The following is a 20347-nucleotide window of genomic DNA, read 5'->3' on the forward strand; positions in this document are numbered from 1 at the left end:
TTCTCCATCTGTAAAATGGGTAATAGTAACAGTGCCTACCTTATGGCATGGCTGTGAGGATTAAATGCGTTAATTTATGTAAAGCTCATTTTGTAATAACGCCTGGACTTAGCGCTCAGCAAATATTATTTTTATGACTATTATTAACCTTCCACCTAAATACAACCTTGTCGTTGTGTTCCGTTTCTTGATTGTCTTTACAGACTGTCATCCTTTTGCATATCTATTTGCACATAGTTGCAATCATAGTGTACATAATTGCTGTGTTTTTAAAAATTACATATTTTGCATATATACAGAGTCCTCATAAGTATCGGTTTAACAGCTGCCCAATGTTCTACCCAGTGATTACCAAGCCTGTCTGACAGTTTTATCAATGCTCTGGATGAGAATAGATGGCAAGCTTCTTAGATCTTCAGATGACACAAGACTGGGAGAGATAGCTAATAGATTGGATGACAGGATCAAGATTCAGAAAGATTTCAACAGCCTGAGCAATGAGCTGGAACTAACAAGATGAAGTTTAATAGGGATCAACATAGAGCTTTACTCTCAGGGTAAGTGGCCAAGTACAGGATGAGGGAGGTAGGAGAAAGGCCAAGGGTTTTTGCTGACAGCAATTTCAAAGTGGATCAGCAGAGTGACAGAGCTGGCCAGATACTTCAGCTATACAAGAAGGGCAGCAGCAGAAGTAAATCTTCTAGAATTAAAGACAGGATTGCTACTGGACTTCATCCTTCACTCACTTAATTGTTAAATGGGCATGTTAAACACCTTTATGCCCTAGGCCCTCTATGGTAGGTGCAAGGCTTACTAAGGTGGGGGTCTCAGTCTGGTGGGTGAAAGAGACAACAGATGACTAAAATACAACAGGTTATCTATTATGATGGAGATGTGCCTAGAATGTTACAGGAAACACAGAAGGAGCCTGTAACTGAGAGTGGGTTTGGAGTGGGTAAGAAAAGTCTTAAAAAAGCAGGAAACGCTTTGGCAGAGGCTTGAAGGATGGGTAAGAATTTTCCAGGCCAGCCAGGTGGGGATGGGCATTCTAGGTAGAGGAAATGGCGTGTGATACGCAAAGGCCTTTAGGGCCGAGATGCTCTCCTGTAGTTGGGGAAAGGCAAGATGTTGACTACGGAGGAAAGGAGTGAGAGGCTAGAGAGGTGGGGTCCAGATTACCAAACCCTGTGTGCTATGGAAAAGGGGTGGGTTTTACACTGGAGAAGATTCAGATACCTGGTGGGCATGAAGCCAGGGATGACAGAATGAGGCTGGTATTTAGAAAGAAACTTCTGTGTGGCAGGTGGGAAATTGTTTGGAGGAAAGATAAGACAGGAGGAAAGAAGACCAGTTAAGCATAAAACAGTTATTGGAAGAGATGATTTAGGCTTGAACCAAGACAGTGTGGGGTGTATATGTGTGTGTGTGTGTGTGTGTGTGTGTGTGTGTGTGTGTGTGTTTGTGTATAGAGAAAATGGATTCAAGAAATATTTAGGAAGTAAGACTGACAGGACTGAGTGAGAGACTGGATGTGTTACATGAGGGAAAGAGTGAGCATCTCAGATGACTCCTAGGATTCTGGCAGGTGTTATTTAATAAGATGAGGAATTAAAGGGGAAAAACTTTTTGGGTGGAGATATGGAGATAAGAAATTTAGTTGTAGGCATTGTGTCTGAGAGGCTTGTGGTGCAGCCAGGTGTATTCAGGAGGCATCTGCAGTTGAGGGCCAGGACCTCAGAAGGAGATGCAGGACTGCAAGTTAGCTTCTTGCCACTTCCATCTTTTTCTTTCACGAGTCCCGTGCTCTCAGAATGATGTTTTTCCAATTGCTTCCCTCTATAGCAGATGTAGGCAAGGTACTCCCAGTATGGAATACTGAACTCCAACCAAGAGTACTGTCATGTGGTTGTCAACAAGGACAATGAGGTCCCCTTGAATTGTGTGCTCAGGGAGAAATATATATACATATATATATTTGTACATATGTATACATATGTACAAATATAAATACATTATTATAAATTAAATACATATGTATATATATTTAAGCTGAAGAATAGAAATGGCATCTCTTGAAAGTCAGAAGGAAAAGGATGACAATAAGCTGATGCCGTAATTTATGTCAGGTAAATAAATGAGCTCACTTTCTCCTTCTCTAAAAGCTGAGGTTTCTGACGCTCTGAGTAGCATATATTTTAGCAGACATTATAAATGCCAGAGATGAGGCATTTAAAAGAAAGCATAAATCTGAGTCAGACCTCTATGAAGAAAAAAATAATTAGCAGTAGAAAAGCTGTGGTAAAATTACTGCTGATTTGGCCCCAGCACTATGATGCTTCTTCATACCTGACACCCCAAGATAGAATTTCGTGTATGACAGATGCCCATTCTTGTCAATTGTCCCTGCTGGGCAAATGATGGAAGCAAAATGTCAGTTGGCAACAGGGTGTTTATAATCACTACAAACTTGCAAGGAAGCATTTCATAAACTTCCTTAGCAGAGTTCACATGAAAGGGTAATTGGCAGGGACCTGGCCTCCTGGAAAGCACCTTGCATTCAGGTGTTCAACTCTGTCAAAGGCTTTGATGGGAACAAATGCAGTCTCCTGGTGCTCAAGCCACTACAAAATTGCTCTTTATATTGAAAACAGATTGATGTGAGTTCTGAGTCTAGAGTAACGCAGAAGAGGAAGCAGTTCCTAGTCAAGAGGCACTAGCAAGGTGACCAGTTGCCATTATACACTCCTGATTGTATAGTACTCTCTCTTTGTCAACCCATTTTGGCCTCTTTTCCCTTTCAGCTGAGTCTGGTTCTCCCATCCAAGATTTTACCCTGAGTTCTGGGAAGAGAGGCAAGGCTTGTGGCCTAGTGGAGGGGGTGGGTGCTGCAAAATGGGCAAGGGAGTGAGCCAACATTTTTCAAACTCTGTTCTTTTTTTTTTTTTTTTTTGAGGAAGATTAGCCCTGAGCTAACATCTGCTGCCAATCCTCCTCTTTTTGCTGAGGAAGACTGGCCCTGAGCTAACGCCCATGCCCATCTTCCTCTACTTTATATGTGGGACGCCTGCCACAGTATGGCTTGCCAAGCGGTGCCATGTCTGTACCTTGGATCCGAACCGGCGAACCCCAGGCCGCCGAAGCGGAATGTGCGCACTTAACCACTCCGCCACCGGGCCAGCCCCTGAAACTCTGTTCATTAAAATATCATCCTGGCCAATACATTTGGGAAAACCTCTCCCTACACTGGAGATTCACAATGGAATGTCTCTGAGAAGTCCTGCATTGAAGAAACCTTTTTAATTTTGTCTTAGCATTTCCCAAACTCATTCCATCATAGATCTTGTTTTCATATCTATTAATATCTCTGTGAACTGTGGTTATCTGTAAGCCACTTTAGGAAATGCTGCTAAAGGCAAATAATAGGGGTAGGCTACATAGCATTGTTTTTTTTCCCCTCTCTATTGGTGCAACTTGAGGTCAAATAGAAAACTCTTTTTTTTCCTGGCCTTTGTTATTGAACACATTTCTAGAATGTCTGAGTCTGCTGAACTGCCTTAGTTTATAGAGTTAAACAGAAAAATTCTATCTTGGTTTAATGACTAAGAATCTCTCAGAACCTTGGGGTCATTGCTGTGGATACTAGTGATGAGTGGCACTCTCTAGAACTGGGGACAGAGACGGACAAGGTCGAGTATACTGAGTCCACAGTAAGCCCAGGACTGCTTCTGAAACCTAAGAGATTTCCTGACATGTGCTTATTTTCTTTCTCTTGTCTATTTCCCCTAACAGTGATTTGTCAGAAAATAAAAGCCATTCTGGAGCCTTGAAAGTCCTAAAGAAGTAGGTGTCGAGTTTACAAAGAAAAGGCACAGGGGTTCAATGTGTCTGGAGGCAGTAGACTCATGGACAGAGAGTCATGAGCTGTCTCCTGTGTCCCAAGTGGGAATGGGAGATATTTCCAATCAGTGCTTGGTGCCCTTTGGCCCACCTGAAACCTTAAATCAATCTCAGAAGGTGAGTGGACTCTAATCTTGCCTGCAGCCTGTCCCCTCTCTAGCTTACTCCTGTGAAAGAGGGTGCACTGGTCACTGGGAGGTGCCCAGAGGCTTTTGCCATGAGCCCCAGTCTACATAGGGCTATGGCACAGAGAATTTGTCCCTGCCAGCACTCAGCTTCTCTTCTACACCGTGTGGGCTCGAGCCATCTTACTGATTCCCATGTAGCATGTCCAATTAGCATTGCTTGAAGGGCAGATTTCCATGCCTTCTGTTTTACAATACCAGCTCGGGGAAACATTACCCAGTCAGATCCAATGTCCAGCCCCACAGTACAGTAAGGTAAAAGAGATGCAACCGTTTCACATAAAGCCTGTTCAAACGTATCAATTCTCCTACAAACTTTTACCTTAATTCCATTAATCCTTACATTCCTAACTGTAGCCTCCATTGGGTGGTCATCAACAGGCTTTGGTTTTATAATACTAGGTAGGGGATGTGTTCCCCAGCCAGACATAATATCCATTCCCATAAAACATCCAGGTAAAGGAGATACAACTTGTTTACATAAAGCCTGCTCAAATAGTCCATCTTTTATAATCCTATCAACGCTTACATCTTTATATTCTCTCAATTTAATTGTAGCCTGAGTCAGAGCTCCACCACTGAGGTTTTGGTACCACAGTTCGTACTGTGGAGTCCTGGAAACTTCTCTTTTCCACCCTCTGATCATTTTATCCACTCTTGTGCAAAAGGCTTTGTGTCCTCAGTGAGGGGTGGAGCCAAGGGACCCTGGCGGTCTTGTCAGTCTTCAACTTGATTAATCTGCCTAACCACTGCCACAAATGATTGCTGGTCAGGTTTCTCATTGTAATCTCTTCCTTTTGGCTTTTTAAATTTCTCCAAACTGGGATAAATTGAGTGAACTTGTTTGGAGCCCCTTAATGTTGGGGGACCAGCATGGGGTCCTTTTGTCCCACCCAACCTTTAGTAATGCTATATTAAAACCTTGGTGTTAACACCATCAATGACTATTTTATTCATCCCATTCCTTAATAACCATCTAAAGATTTCCACCCTGCTGGGACGAGTCCTATGACTCTGCTCTTTCTATTTCCTTTCTGTTTCACTCCTATCAATATTTGCTATGTTCACTTTATTTCTTAATAACTATTTAAAAATTTCCATCTTTTTGGCCTCTTCCTATTCTCTTGTTAACTAACCTAATGTTTTTATTATCATCTGTAAGACCTATGAGAGGAAGCTGAGACAGCAAATTCAACAGGGCTTCCTCCAGTATTTTTGGGTTTTGCAACAATAAGGTTATATGGGGGTGCCCATGTGAAAGGGGCCCCTTTAACCATAGCATTTACCGTGACCTGGGTAATGGGCATATTCAGTGGATGAATATCCTGGTCATCATAAGGCCTGTACCGCATGGCTTGCATATGAAGCATATTGGCTGCTTCATCTTGGGTGTTCCACTTGGCATTCATAAGGGGAGATGGACAGTCCCCCTTCTCAGGGCAAACAGGCCTTACTGTGGCTTTTATCTAGGCCACCAGGCTGGCTGTTCCCTCGGGAATGACCTCCTGTGTGTCTGGATCACATATAGCCATCTGTGTTGTTCCATAGTGAGCTGTGGGTCCTGTATCAACCCAAACATGCTCTTCCACTCTGCAGCATTCAGAACCAAAGACACAGCTCCCAAACTGGTTACTCTGACAACCCGTTTCAGTAAAGGTCCTCAGGAAGCTGATGATATTGATCTACAAAAGGAAACAATCCCTTTCCACTATATCCTCAGGTTTTAATAGTTTCTTGGTTTTGCCCTCCACTTACGTTGACCACCTTCTTGATGCCCACAGGTCTTAGAGGTATTTTCTGTTGTCCCTGCATAACTTTTCCCTTGGGGAGTGGCTTTGAGGCTAGTCGCCTAAGCTCAGACCAACCCATATCTGAGTTTGATTTCGCATCAGGGCCCCACCCAGCACTTTCTTTTACTTTCATTTTAGCTATTACAGATGATAATAACCAAGGGATTATATGTTCAGCATGCTTCTTATTTCGTATTTCCTTGTATATCCAATGAGCCAACTCCTCGGGAGTTGGGTTTACTGCCATTTCTAAATTTTATTGGTAATTTTTATCTTTAGTAACTGATTGCCACACAGCTGCAGTTTCATACCATGGGTGATTAGGTAGCCATCCCGGGATCAAAGGTCCAACATCCCTGCCCATTTATCCTTTATTTTCTCAAACCACATACTTCTGTGAGCCAGCGCTATTCTAGCAAATCACATTTCTCTGACACCAACTAAGGGGTTCTGAAGTCAATTCGAACGTGTGAGTGTGGGGAGGTTTAGCCCCTACACCACCAATTCTCAGACATCAGCTGGGTGTCCTATAATTCAACTCAATTCTGACACTACCAGGAGATAGGGTCAGATTCCATGGGTTAAGGGCTCAGTTCCACAAGACTACCTCCCCCCTACTTCAGACGCCAATCACAAGTCCAGGCTCTCACCCCTGCTTCTGACTGACCAGCTATAAATCTGAGGTTCCTACCACTGTCTTCTTGGGTTTGATTAATTTGCTAGTGTGGCTTACAGAACTCAGAGAAATGCATTACTTATTAGATTACTAGTTTCTTATAAAAGGATATAACTCAGGAACAGCCAGATGGAAGAGATGCATAGGACAAAGTAGGAGGAAAGGGCATGGAGCTTCCACGCCCTCTCTGGGTGCCCTACTCTCCCCGTGTTCACCAACTGGGAAGCTCTTGGAAACCTGTCCTTTTGGGCTTTTATGGAGGGTTCATTATATAATCATGACTGATTAAATTCTTTGGCCATTGGTAATTGAACTCAATCTCCAGCCCTTCTCCCCTTCCCAGAAGTCGAGGGTGGGGCTGAAAGTCCCAATCCTCCACTCACGTGGTGATTCTCCTGGCAACCAGTCCCCCTCTTCAGCTGCGTTCCCAAAGTCACCTCATTAACACAACAAAAGACATCTTTATTGTTCCCATCTCTTAGGACATTCCAAGACTTTTAGGAGCTCTGTGCCAGAACCAGAATGAAGACCAAATACATATTTCTTATTATAAATCATAATATCACAAAGTGCATTACGATACTTTTGCATCCTTCCTTTTTCTTTGTTCTTGATTCAGAATAGTTAAGTTAGCTTTGGTAATCACTTGTTCAGAGGAATAGCCTTGCTGTTTCAGTTCCTTGGTTAGGGATGCTTTTCAGAGTGAGGAATTATTTACCCCCTTCCCATTAATTCCTTTAAGAATATGAGATGCTACCAAAATAGTCAGAACTAACTCTTTAGATGAGTTCCTGGGAGCCCATGTGTGTGTTGTCTGTTTCCTCCCTCACGTAACTTCACTTCCTTTCTTAGTCTTCTGTCAGGAGGGAAGGACCTTCCTCTGCTTCAGACACTTTGGGTTGGTCCATAAATGAGCTTTGTGGGCACAGTTGAGAGGCAGTGATGAAACTGTGGACCGAAAATAGGGCAAAGAAGAAGAAGGCAGAAAAAAGGCAAAAGAGGAGAGAGGGGAGACTTACGTGGAGAAGGCATTGTTCTGTTTCTCACATCGGATCCCCTTGCAGTTGTTCGGCTCATCAATCGCTCTAGTCTCATAATAAAAGTAAAGCTGGTTCAATCCGTTGGCGAAAGCCAGGAGTACCAGACAGTAGATAAAGAGGAATTTGAGGATATCAAGTAGCATACGCCCCAAAGAGATCTGCAGAGGCCCTAAGTGGGAGTTGGCTGTGAACAGGGATATGAGACGCAGTGAACTTAAAATGTTGGATATTGCGAAGAGTGCTTCTGCAATCAGAGTCGGGTGCCACATTTCCCATTCTTCCCTTGGACGAGAACCATTATACTGAAAGAAACAATAAGTGCACAAGATGAGAGGTACAGTGAGCATTCATAAAACTTTCCTCTCCTCCTCCCTTCTGCACCCAAATAAAGCCACCAAAGTAAGCATTAAACATTCATTTATACAATGGGCCCCGTGCATGGCACTATTTGTCTTTTATTTCCACCCCATCAAAACATGATGCTAATAATTCTCTTCCTCCCACTCTCATCCAAATATATGCCCAGCATATAAGCATAGAAAAGTGAATTTCGAAGCAATCATCTGGAGCAACCACCTGTGGTTTATCAACAGATATTTTCTGACTGTGTGTTTATCAGATTGTTGGGGAGTGTCACTGGAACAGGGCCACTGGTATGCCCAAGGCAGTGGGGACAAATTACTCTGCTTCCTACTGAGATTTCAAATTAGATTTACCTCCCAACCCCCATTTCATTCTGAGCATCACAGACAACTTGTAATTACCGAAGGACAAGGGGTAGTTTCAGCCTCCTCAGTGTGCAGCGCTCATCCTGATTGCCCTGCTGACTGCAGTTTGGGGCTGATGGAGCATCCTTAGAGGGTCATTACTCAGTTTTCTGCTGAATTTTTAGCAGTCTGTAATGTACTCCATACTATTATAAACGGCATGTCAACCTTCCAGGTAGTGAATTTGGTAATATCCACACAGTGGTGTATGCATGTATTTTACTGTGACTTTAACAGCCCTACCAATTCGAATGTCCCTTTAGCACAAATGAAGAACCAGAGGGTTGAAGGAGGGGAAAACTCAGTATTTCTGGGGCTGGGGCCCATTTTCCAGCTTATCCTGGACTTCCAGCTCCTGGAATTTGGGGGTTGCCTTGTAGAAAGACAGCTTCATTGTGGGACCTGAGCTCCAATTTGGGTTTTGTCACTTAAAACTGCCTCTATCTCTCAATTTCACCACAGAATGAGAATATTATCTACTACCCACTGCACACATTTGTGATTATGTATCCATATGTGAAAGCCTGTGTACTCCATAAGGGGAGATGTTATGGAAATACAAGAAATTGCTGATTACCTTCCCCAAGACAGAAGTAGATTTTGCCTCGAATTCAATCTAAAGCACATTGCTTTGAGCTCTCATCTAAATACCAAAATTTCTCAGGACTAACTGTAAACAACTTTTCTGAGAAAATGTTGCATTGGGAACTAAGTTATATTGTTAGCATTTCTAAAACGTGCTTCAGTTCCAACAACTGAGGAATCTGGTGTTGGTAAAATCATTTATGTGTATCCAAATTTTTTTCTTTTTGGAAGATCAGCCCTGAGCTAACATCTGCTGCCAATCCTCCTCTTTTTGCTGAGGAAGACTGGCCACGACCTAACATCTGTGCCCATCTTCCTCTACTTTATATGTGGGACGCCTACCACAGCATGGCTTGCCAAGCAGTGCCATGTCCGCACCCGGGATCCGAACTGGTGAACCCCCAGCTGCCGAGAGAGAATGTGTGCACTTAACTGCTGCGCCACCAGGCCAGTCCTCAATATTTTTTACTGTTAGAAGAGTTTGGAGAATCTTTGCCACACTTGTGCTTCTGTTTCAGATAGACGCTAGGTGGCCAATCAGTTTTATGTACTCTTGGCCAAATCTTGTAGCTCTACATTTTTCCTTCCAAAAAAAACATTTGCTGCATTGCTGTGAGGGGTGGGCATTGTTATGCCTATTTTACAAGTGGAGGAACTGAAATCCAGAGAGGCAGAGTGACTTGCTTAAGATCACACAGCAAGTTGTTGAAAGAGCCAGGACTAAACACTCAGTCTAGCAATATTTCTATTAAATGTTGCTTATATGATACTTGATATGACAGCACATGTGTTAGGTAGGCCTTTAAAGGTTTTGAGGTATATGTGAGAAATGGAGACTCTTTGCTGATAACAAAACAGATCTATATTTTAAAACTAGAAATTGTCAACTGGAACGGTTATAGCTCATAATTTAGGGTTTTTTTTTTCTCTCTACAGCCACAACTGTAACTACGGGGAAGCCTACTGCTCATGGGATGGTGGATCTGGATTTGCAGAATACTCAGAAGTGTGAAAGGTCGTTCGTGTGGCAAATCTATGCTTTGCATATACACCTTTGTAGAAAGATATTCTAGAATATGAGAGCAGAGAATAAATGTAGAGCTCAGTTAGCATAAAGCTCAGCAAACTGTCAAGGGCCAGAGAGTACATATTTTGGTTTTGTGGGCTATCTGGTCCCTGTCGCAATTACTCAACTCTTTCCTTGTAGAACTAATAGACAATATGTAAACAAATGAATGTGGCAGCAGACCAAATTTGGCCTGCAGACCATAGTTTGCTGACCCCTGATCTAACACAAGTGGATTTCAAACGGTGCCCCTTGAAGCCTGAGGATTCAGTGGCGGCATCTAGTGGCCACTGTGGGAACAAAGAGGAGGCCTAGAAGATTCATTCCTCAATCCAAACGCAGTCCTTGGAGCTCTGTAATATATCGAAGTTCTGCATAAGTTTTAACTTCAAGATGTGGTTCCATGGAAAAAATTAAAAGGTTGAAAGCCACTGATCTAGTCCAATCTTCTTATTTTTCAGAGGCAGGATCTAGTGCTTGGAGAGGTAAGAAGGATGGCCTATGGTAATGCAACATGTGAGTACCAGAGCAGAGATTAAATTTGGTTTTCTAACTCTTGAGTTAGTGATATTTGGAGGCAAGTGATTTTTCTTATATTCTTCGAGATGGAATGCAGCTTGAAAATTGGCCTCCAGGCCTTTCAAAGGGGTGTGAATTGAACTCTGTCCACTCAAAAGCAAAATATGAAGAGGGACAGCCTAATGTGGGGACTCAGTAGTAATAAGGATGGGGGGAACTGTGTCTTCAACCAAAAAACGACCCCACATCAGTTGGCATCAAGTTACAGATTTAGTCTGTATTTGTGGAAATAAGGTGGTAGTGGGATAAATCTAGGTGGTGCTGTCCTAGAAAACAGAAAGACAATTTTTCTCCATTTGTAGGGCTATCTGGGAGCACTGAGGGCCAATCTTATGTGTATGTGTGCCTCTTGAGTACTTTGTGTGTGCCTTTTGGTTCCTGTTGTTGAAGACCACGTGAGGTGGAGGATATATATTGTTGACTAATTTTAGCTCTAATAAAGCATCTTCTTTAAGGCCAGCTTATCTCATGGCACTTCTGTACTGCCTCAGTACAATAGTAATCTGAAATGTTTCAAGGGGCCTGGGGACCAGCTCTTTTGGCTTTACCTCGTAGAGGTTGTCTCAACCTACTTGGAGATGTTCATCTCAGACTGGTGTGCATCTGTGGATGAGAGGACCAGACTGCCCATTTACAATTTCTCATTGCAACCCCAAAGTCTGCATGTGGTGAGTCTTGCTTTGTAAATTCTCCTTTTTCGAGAAGGATTCCAACTTCTTGGCAAATGTCTCCTTTGAGTCAAGTGTCGGTTGAGGGGCATTTGCTCAGCTCAGTAGTGCTGATTTCTCCTTACACTGTGGTGGGGAGGTGTGTAGCTTCTTGGAAGCCTTGCCAGGAAAGTTGGACAGGCTATGTGATGAGCTAATGTTGGGCATCTATAGACACATTTTCACATCCCCAAGAGTTATTTCTTTTCTTGATCATTTATTCTAAACTTTTTTGTTTAAGCAAAACCCACCAATTTCTAGGTTGATAATTTATTGTCCCTCCAATGTATAAATACCACTTCCAAAGGAAGAAGTGTTTTTTTAGGCAAAGAGTGTTACTTAGTCAGCACAGTGCCAGAATGACATGGATTTCATCCAGGCACATTAACGAGAGATTCAAACATTTTCCTCACCAGCTTTTTCTTGTAAGGAAGTTGTAACTATGTGTTAAACGATCACCACAAGTATAAGGCATACTCTTGGGCTTCTTTTGAAAGTGTTTCATGACTGCATTCAATATTCATGCTCCATATAACTAACTCCCAAGGTCTTAAAATTTATGCAATATGCATATTAGGGATATAAAAATAAACTAGGTTGTTGGAGATTTGGGGAACAGCCATATTCTCATTCTAAAACTCCTTAATGTAGGATTTAGCGCCAAAAAGCTTGACTGACTAGACAATCTTGGAGACTGAATTGTCAGCCTTTCCTCATGCTAGAAAAGTTCAATTCAGGATAGAAGGAGCACAAACATTCCATTATCTAATAAGCACCAAACCTGAACTCAGAGCCCGTGACTACCCAATGTGAGGTATTGGACATGAAACTATTTTTCAGAATAGTTCAGGCTATATATCATGTGGGAAAAGCATCAGGGTGGTGTGTGTGTGTGTGTGTGTGTGTGTGTGTGTGTGTGTGTGTGTGTATGTGTGTATTATCCAAATTGGTAGAGAGACATAGGTTGGGTGATACTCAAAAAGCCAAATTCATAACAGCTTGAATGATCATCCTGGTGGCAGAGACAATTAAAGATCTATGTCTCCTGCAGTGAAGTTTCTAGGGTCGTGCTACCTATCATATGAAGAACACTTGAGGAAAGTGTGAATATTTAGCTTTGAGAAGAGACAACTCAGCGGGTTAGGGAGGGATGACTTCATATCGGAAGCACTATTATGGAGAAGGAACAGCCTTGTTCTGTTTGACCCCACAGGGAAGAAGGATTACTAATGGATATGTCACAGGGAGAATAATATTAGAAAAATATAAAGTAGCACTTTTTAATGAAGTGACAGGATTGAGAAACGCTTTTGGAGATAGTGAATTCAGGGAATTTTCTGTCCTTGTTCTATGCAAATGTCAGTGGGCCATCTTCTGGGCAAGGATATTGTAAAAAGAATTTAAACACTGACTGGATGGGTGGGTGGCTGAAGACCCTTTTCCTCTCAGAGTTTAAGAAGCTAAGGATTCATTTGCAAATTGCTCCATTCTCCACTTTCTTTGCTTTGGTGGACACTGCTTACAATCCATTGAAAGAATGTCTGTTTATATGGTACTTTCCTACATGGATTGGACTGTTATCAGCACTTTTCCCCTAAACTCTTTAAGCTTCCAGAGCTAAAGCTTAATGTAACCAAAATCATTACTTAAGAAAAATGGCAGACATTCCAAGTTACCTTGACATAAGCCACAATCTTCAAGGAAATAGTTGCCAGGTAGAGTGAATTCATTGCAAAATCCATCAGGTTCCACCAGTCATGGATGTATTCAGTAAATCCACCATCCCACATTTCCTTAATCTCCCCCCAAATGAAACCTGAAGAATGGAGGCAATAGGTTTATCTCCACATAGGGTCAGAATAGTCATCATAGTAGGATTCCCCCAAGTAAAGAAAGATGAAATCAGTGAATGAATTGGGATCAGTGTTGTGAAGCTCCTAGAGATAATGATTACTTACCTCTCTTTCTTTCCTACCTCATCTCCCAGTCTTGAATTTGCCAAACCTGAGAGGCTTAACCTGAAGATGCCCATATGTTACACTTTTCTGGATACTACTCACTTTAAGCATTGTTACCATAGTTACTGAAATGCTGTTGCAAATTTGGGTGCCTGATTCTACCCTCTTTCAATTTTAGAGTAGGAGTAATTTCATCAATAAATTAATTAGATTAATATTATCCCATAGCCCTTAGTTTCCACTACGTGCTAGGGGGAAAACTTCTCAATGAGTTTTGAGGTGAGCAAGCTGACCATGGACCAAATTACTGGTTGTTGGGGCTGAAGTTAGGCAGTGGGGCCCAAAATAATTTAGAATTCTCTTTTCTCCTTTCTCCTCTCATTGTGTGGAGGTTTCATGGAATTCTGTCTGATAACACAGATGTTTTTTAGCCTTGGAATGTGAAAAGCAGTAGAAGGTGTGGTTGTGGTCAAAGCCAGTGTTTCTCAGGCTTGAAAGTACATATTAATCACCCAGGTATCATGTTAAAATGCAGATTCTGATTCCATAGATCCAGGGCAGGACTTGAGATTCTGTATGTCTAACAAGCTCCCAGGTGATGCTGACATTGCTGGTTTGGGGACCACAGTTTGAGTAGTAAGGACTCAGAGGGTGGCAATGCATTGGAGGGTTCAAGGCAATCTAATTATGCCTGGAGACTACTGGTAAGGCTGCTTTTGCCATGAATTGTGTGAATTTCCCAGGTTACCCTCCTGATTGTGAAATCAATATCCAAATAGGATTTGACTTGACTCATCAGCATTTGTCCTGCCTAGCTTACCTGAGGCCCATTCTGACTGACATTTGGCTTTCCTTCTAAACCAACTGACAGACAACTTCCTTCTCTTTGATGATAAGTTAGCAGAAACAAGCCCTGTGTACACTGCCAATCTCACTATGAACCATGCAATACTGAGTGATCGGGGCCTGGGGAAGAAGGAACCACATTTCCAAGACACCCAACAAAAGGCTACTCCACTGCACAGAGAGAAGTTGCCCTAGTTCAGGGTCAGTCCAATTGCCTATTCCAGTAGTTTCTTTAGCAAGGACCAGGAGGCAGGCTGGCAATAGCTCCCAGTCCCTTTGACTCACCGAGAACCCAAGGCAATATCATCCATTCCACGACAGTTGGAGGAGGTCCCTGGACATGGAGGTCTGTCCTGACGATGTGCTGAGAAGCCAGGAGAAGCATGAAGAGGAAGGTCAGATATGACGCTGTGTGGCAGATAAACTTGATAAAGGGTTTCTTGATGAACAGCCCAAGGTTGCTCCTGGGTGAGATCAGATAAGCTATAGACAGCATGGGAAACAGGAACCCAATGGTCATGCAGGTCAGAAGCTTGACTACCCAGTGTTTCCGCCGCCATCCAGGGAAGCCGTCATACCACAGAGTGGCAAGCAACTGTTGGCAATTGGGCTGAGCGACAAACTGGGAAAAGAAGAGAACAAGTTAGGCATCTAGGATGTCCAGGAGGAACTTATATTTATAATGCCTCTCCTAGTTTACAGCCAGCTGCATGGCCAATCCCCAGAAGAGGTCTGACTTTTAGGTTCCCATGAATGGGTCCAGCCCCAGAGAGAGCTCTACATGTCAAGCTATGAGACTAGATTTTCCTTAGGGTTGTTTATTTGTTTCATATGTTAAACAAAATCATTCTGTTCAGTTTGTGCTCTGGCATGCCTCTCTATTCCCTGTTCCATCATGTTAGAGAAATGGTTCCCAAAACTTGGCTCTGCATCGGAATCATCCAGGGAACATTAAAAAATCCAGCTTCTCAGGATGCACCACAGGCTGACTAAATGAGCCTCTCCGTGGGACAGAGCCTGGGCAGCTGTTTTACAAAGTTCTCCTGGGAATTGACACACCTCTTAGCAGAGAATCATGGGGATCTTTCATTTCAAATAGATTCACTTTTACTCATTGCCCCAGCCTACATGAGGTCATCAACAAACGTTCACTTTGGACAAACACAAACTGGCAGGGAATAAACTCATGCCTGTGGCTATGGTTTGGAATGGAAATGAGTTCCCTATTTAATTTTGTCTTTTTGCCCCTTTGGTTCTGAGCACCTCTTGGTTGGCTAGCAATGAATCAGGTTGCTACTTTGCCATCTATTTAACACCCTCTCTAGTCTAAACATGCAAAGGAGGAAAGAATATTTGGGGACCAATATTACAACACTGTATACTAACTCAGCTGGGATTTTACTTAAAGGCAATCTACAAAGTGTCAGTGATTAATAGTTAAAAAATCATCAGCATTGCAAGTCACCCTCCAGCTGCTACTTCCTGGCAAGCAACTCAACAGGGAGTTCAACTGTCAGCCATGATTTTATATACTGCCTGTATTTGACTACTCCATCTCCCCATGGGAAAGGTTAAATAGAGCTGCACCATACAGCTTACTAATAAGAAAGAAATACATTTCTTCCATCATTTACCAAACACCCAAAGTAAACTAGCCCTGGTACAAAGGTAATAAAATTCTTCCATCATTTACCCAACACCCAAGGTAAACTAGCCCAACTTTATTGTTAATATATCTGTGAAGGTCACTTCACAGTCTCACAGGTGTTTTTGGATTAGATACTACATGGTGGCTTACTTATTTCTTTAGAGGAAGATTATCTTCATCTGAAGAATGGAGATAATAACACATCTACCATATAGGATTGGTGTGAAAATTAAATCAGTTACTACACATGAAGCACTTAGAACTATGCCTAGCACATAGTAAGGCCTCATTAAATTTTAGCGGTGTATATCATTATGCATGTGACGGGATCAGATTTAGACATTAGAAAGATCCTCGTGGTTATCGAGTGGAAAATGGATCAGGGGCAGAGGGTGGGCAAAACTACAGGGCAGGAAGACCAGTTAGAAAGCCGTTGTCAATCTTGTACAAAATGATTATGACTTGGACTAAAGAAATGGCAGTGGAAATAGAGAGACGTGCTCAGATTCAAAATATAGTAAGGAGGTGGAATTGGCAGGATGCAGTGATGGAGTGAAGTAATAGACGAGGTGTGAGGGTAAAGGGGAGAGAGGTTCTCGTTTGGGTGAATTGGTGGGTAGTAGCGCCATTAACTGAGAGTGGGAACACTGAAGCTGGAACAGGTTTGTGAAGATGCATACGTTTTTAGACCTGCTGAGTTAGATTTGTCTGTGGGACATCTAAATGGAGACATACAGATTGATGTACTGATGTTATACAGCAGGAGTCGGCAAACTTTTTCAGTAAAGGGCTAGATAGTAAATATTTGAGTCTTTGTGGGCCATCCTGTGCCTGTCGCAACTACTCCACTCAGCTGTTTCAGCACAAACTCAGCCACAGACAATGTGTAAATATGTTAATGAACGGGCATGGCTTTGTGCCAATAAATCTTTATTCACAAAAACAAGCAGCAAGTTGTGATTTGCTAATCCTTGTTCTATGGTATTGCTCCCTGCTGCTACCAGAACCAGAGATTTGGACCACTTTCAGCAATGGGCTTTTTGACCTCCTGGGACTTTCCCTTGTGTATCCCCAAGAACTCTGACTCCCGAAATCACTTTCCCCTAAGCAGAAATGCATGCAGAGGTGAAGCTTCACTTAATAGTGCATATTACCATCCAACCATCCTCTTCAATGCCTTTGCTCTGATTTTCGATTTGGCTGAAGATGGTAATTTTAAAGTTGGACCGGTTTTTATTTTCTCTTTGTATATGTGACAAGAGTAGTGTATGGTGGTGTGGATTCTGGCAGAACAAACTGCAATTAGAATATTATAAAAGGAATTTTTAATCCACCGTGTAGTATCTAATCCAAAAACATCTGTGAGCTTTGACAGCACAATCTTGATTCCCGCCTGCATATTGAAGTTCAAATTTGACAGGTTATTTAATCAATCTCTAGTTGATTTCAAGAATTCCTCAGAAAGAGGGATTGTAGAAAAAAGAACACAGTGTGTATTTGCTGTACACTTGATTGCATTGAAATCCAAACTATACAGAACCTAGAGCAGTAGTTTTTAATTTTGATGAAGTCCAATTTATGTTTTCTTTTGTTGCTTGTGCTGTTGCTGCCGTATCTAAGAAACCATCACCTGATCCAAGGTCGCAAAGATTTACACCTATGTTTTCTCATTCATGTTTGATAGCTTTAGCTCTTATATTTAGGTCCTGATCCACTCTGAATTAATTTTTGCATATAGGAAGAGGTTCAACTTCAAGCATTTGCGAGTGGATATTCACTTGTCTCAGCACCACTTTTTGAAAAGACTACTATTTCTCCATTAAATTGTTTTGGCACGCTTATTGAAAATCAACTACCCATAAATGTAAGGGTTTATTTTTGGACTCTTAAATCTATTCCATTTATCAGTAAGTCTATCTTTATGCCAGTACCACACTGTCTTGTTTACAGTAGTTTTGTAGTAAGTTTTGAAATTGGGAAGCATGAGTGTTCCAAATTTGATCTTCTTTTTCAAAACTGATTTGGCTATTCTGCCTCCATTGCATTTGCCTATGAATTTTATGATCATCTTGTCAATTTACGCAAAAAAAGAAGCCTAGGGTTTAGATAGGGATTGTGTTCCTGTAGAACAGTTTGGGAGTATTTCCTTCTTAACCATGTTAAGTTTTCCAGTTCAGGAGTGTGGGATGTCTTTCCATTTGTTCGGATCTTCTTCAATTTTTTTCAATAATGTTTTATAATTTTTAGTGTACAAGTCTTATACTTCTTTTGCTAAATTTATTCCTTAGTATTTTATTCTTTTTGATGCTATTGGAAATGGAATTATTTGCTTAACTTTATTTTTTCATTGTTCATTGTTAGCATATAGAAACACAATTGATTTTGTATGTTGATCTTATATCCTGCAATGTTGCTGAAATTGTTTATTATCCCTAACAGTGTCTTGTTGTTGTTGATTCTCTAGGATTTTCTATATACAAGATCATATTGTCAGTGAATAGAGACAGTTTTACTTCTTCCTTTCCAATGTGGATGCTTTTCATGTCTTTTTCTTGCCTAATTGACCTGGCTAGAATCTCTAGGACAATGATAAATAGAGGTGGTGAGAGTGGACGTCCTTTTCTTGTTCTTCATTTTAGGGGAAAGGCTTTCAGTCATTTTCCATTAAGTGTGATATTAGCTATGAGATTTTCACAGATGGCCTTATCATGTTGAGGAAGTTCTAGCCCCAGTTTTCTGAGTGTTTTTTATCATGAAAGAGTGTTGGATTTTGTCAAATACTTTTTCTGTGTCAATTGAAATGGTCATGTTTTATTTTCCTTTCTTCTATTAGTGTCATGTATTACATTGATTGATTTTATTATGTTGAACCACTATTACATTCCTGGGATAAATTCCACTTGGTCCCGGTGTATAATCCTTTTTATCTATTGCTGGATTCAGATTGCTTTCTGTTAAGCCTATTGTTTGCCTCAACTGTTATCCACTGCCTCAGGCAGCCTTGATGTTAAACAATTACTGCTGATTTTTTTCAACAAATACCCCTAGGGAAAGGGCTGTTGGTCCGGAGTCAGAACACCTAAAGACAACCTGGATCTTTTCTATGGAGTTGTCAGGCAGGTCAAATAATGACAATTCTCTGGGGATGAGTCTTTTGGGGGAGCTTCAAACCCAGTCTTCCTCAAATCCAGTGGCTGTCAAGTTGCTGCTTTTCAGTAACTGTGGTTCCAAGGCTGGTAGATTTCAAAACCGCTGTGGAGCTAGGTAAAGGTAGATAGGAATTGGGCAAGTTAAAATACCACAAGCTTGTTGTTCTTACCCAAATTCAGCTGTTTTTCTGAATAATGCTCCTCTGATTGTTGCAAGACTTTGGTTAATTTCCAGAATTGTGAAAAAGTAGATTTTGAAAATTTTTCCAATGTCTTGTTTTTCTAAGGAGTGAGTTTTCAGAAGTCCTTACTCTATCGTTCTGGGAGTACTTTCCCTTATGACTTTTTAACTTTTCATGGGAAGTGATATTGTATTTGTGTGTAGGTTAGCACAAATGATAGAGTCATTTCCCTCCTTCCTGGATTCGATCCCCCGAGAGCCTCAATAAAACAAAGTTTGAGCAGAATAGGAGCTTCTTAAAAGCCAGAAGCCTCGGTGTTGCTCATAGACAGGGAGCATGTCTTAGTCTCCATTATATTCCCAATATTTTGCAAAATGCCCAGCACAAGGTAAACACTGAATAAATATTTGTTGAATGAGTGATTAAATAAATAGATCTGTGCTGGGTGAACCTTGGTGGAATACTCTCTCTCCAAAGCCTTCTTTCTTTGGTGTATGTAGAGGGTGAAGCCTGGTAGCTAAGATAAGTCTCCTGTGACTTACAATAGGAACTACTCTTCACAGAGTCAGATTAACTACCATATGTCAAGCTCTTATAATGTGCCAGACGCTGTACCATATTTTCACATGCATCATCTCACAGCAACCCTAGAGGCAGATATCAGTATTATACCCATTTTACAGATGATGGGATGGAGCCCAAGCTCACATTCTTCCTAAGTAGTAAAGCCAGGACTGGAGCCCTAGTTTGATTGACTCCATAGACTGAGCTCTTAAACACTGCATTCTGGCAATCCATGGATGGTATAACCAGAGGCCTGCAGGTCTGAGGCCAGCGTCTTCCCCATTGGCCTTGCCACAGTGAGTGAAATGCCCACATCACTGATTGCCTTGGGTTAAGGCATTTAAGTTATGTTCATGTTTGTAGGAAGTAGTAATATACAAAACTACCAACTACCCATAACAGTTTAAAGTGAGTATATCGTATTAGCTAGTGATGTAGCTATAAGGGGCCTGCTCGCCGGCAAATCCCAGAAGCAATGGGGCCTCCTCCAAGTCTGGGCTCCTGAGTGGTAGCTAGGAAAGGTGGGAAGAGTGACACATAGCTAAGTACATGGGGGAGACACTGAAAATCTTAGCCTCCTGGTTTAGCACCAGGCCAGATCTGTACGGCACCCACCTTTTCAACCTGTCTAAATCTTTTCTTCATAAACCTGCTGGGGCCCTCACTGTGTGTTTTTTTTTTTTTTTTTTCCTCTGCAATGCTTCGTTT

At 41.8% G+C, this 20347-nt stretch overlaps 1 protein-coding gene and 1 long non-coding RNA gene across 9 annotated transcripts in view; one reads left to right on the forward strand and one right to left on the reverse strand.

Annotated features, from left to right (window-relative positions):
* TRPC5 (transient receptor potential cation channel subfamily C member 5) overlaps window positions 1–20347 on the reverse strand; it is a 270889-nt gene that overhangs the window by 47938 nt on the left and 202604 nt on the right. The window contains exons 5-7 of the mRNA XM_005614425.4: window positions 14382–14718; window positions 12969–13108; window positions 7568–7890 (exon numbers count right to left, since the gene is read on the reverse strand). Of these exons, the coding sequence (XP_005614482.2) occupies window positions 7568–7890; window positions 12969–13108; window positions 14382–14718 (800 nt within the window). The remainder of the gene's footprint in view (window positions 1–7567; window positions 7891–12968; window positions 13109–14381; window positions 14719–20347) is intronic.
* Window positions 1–20347, forward strand: part of LOC138921712 (uncharacterized) — a 69795-nt gene that overhangs the window by 14736 nt on the left and 34712 nt on the right. For 4 of the 8 annotated variants that reach the window (XR_011434536.1, XR_011434537.1, XR_011434535.1 and 1 more), the window contains exons 3-4: window positions 9877–9955; window positions 10468–10491. The exons of 2 other annotated variants lie outside the window; for them this stretch is intronic. This is a non-coding gene — a long non-coding RNA (uncharacterized lncRNA). Of the gene's footprint in view, window positions 1–9876; window positions 9956–10467; window positions 10523–20347 lie in introns of all 8 variants that reach the window. 2 more of the 8 variants (XR_011434530.1, XR_011434531.1) reach the window with 1 other exon arrangement.

Source organism: Equus caballus, chromosome X (genome assembly GCF_041296265.1).
Source record: "Equus caballus isolate H_3958 breed thoroughbred chromosome X, TB-T2T, whole genome shotgun sequence".
Classification (NCBI taxonomy): domain Eukaryota; kingdom Metazoa; phylum Chordata; class Mammalia; order Perissodactyla; family Equidae; genus Equus; species Equus caballus.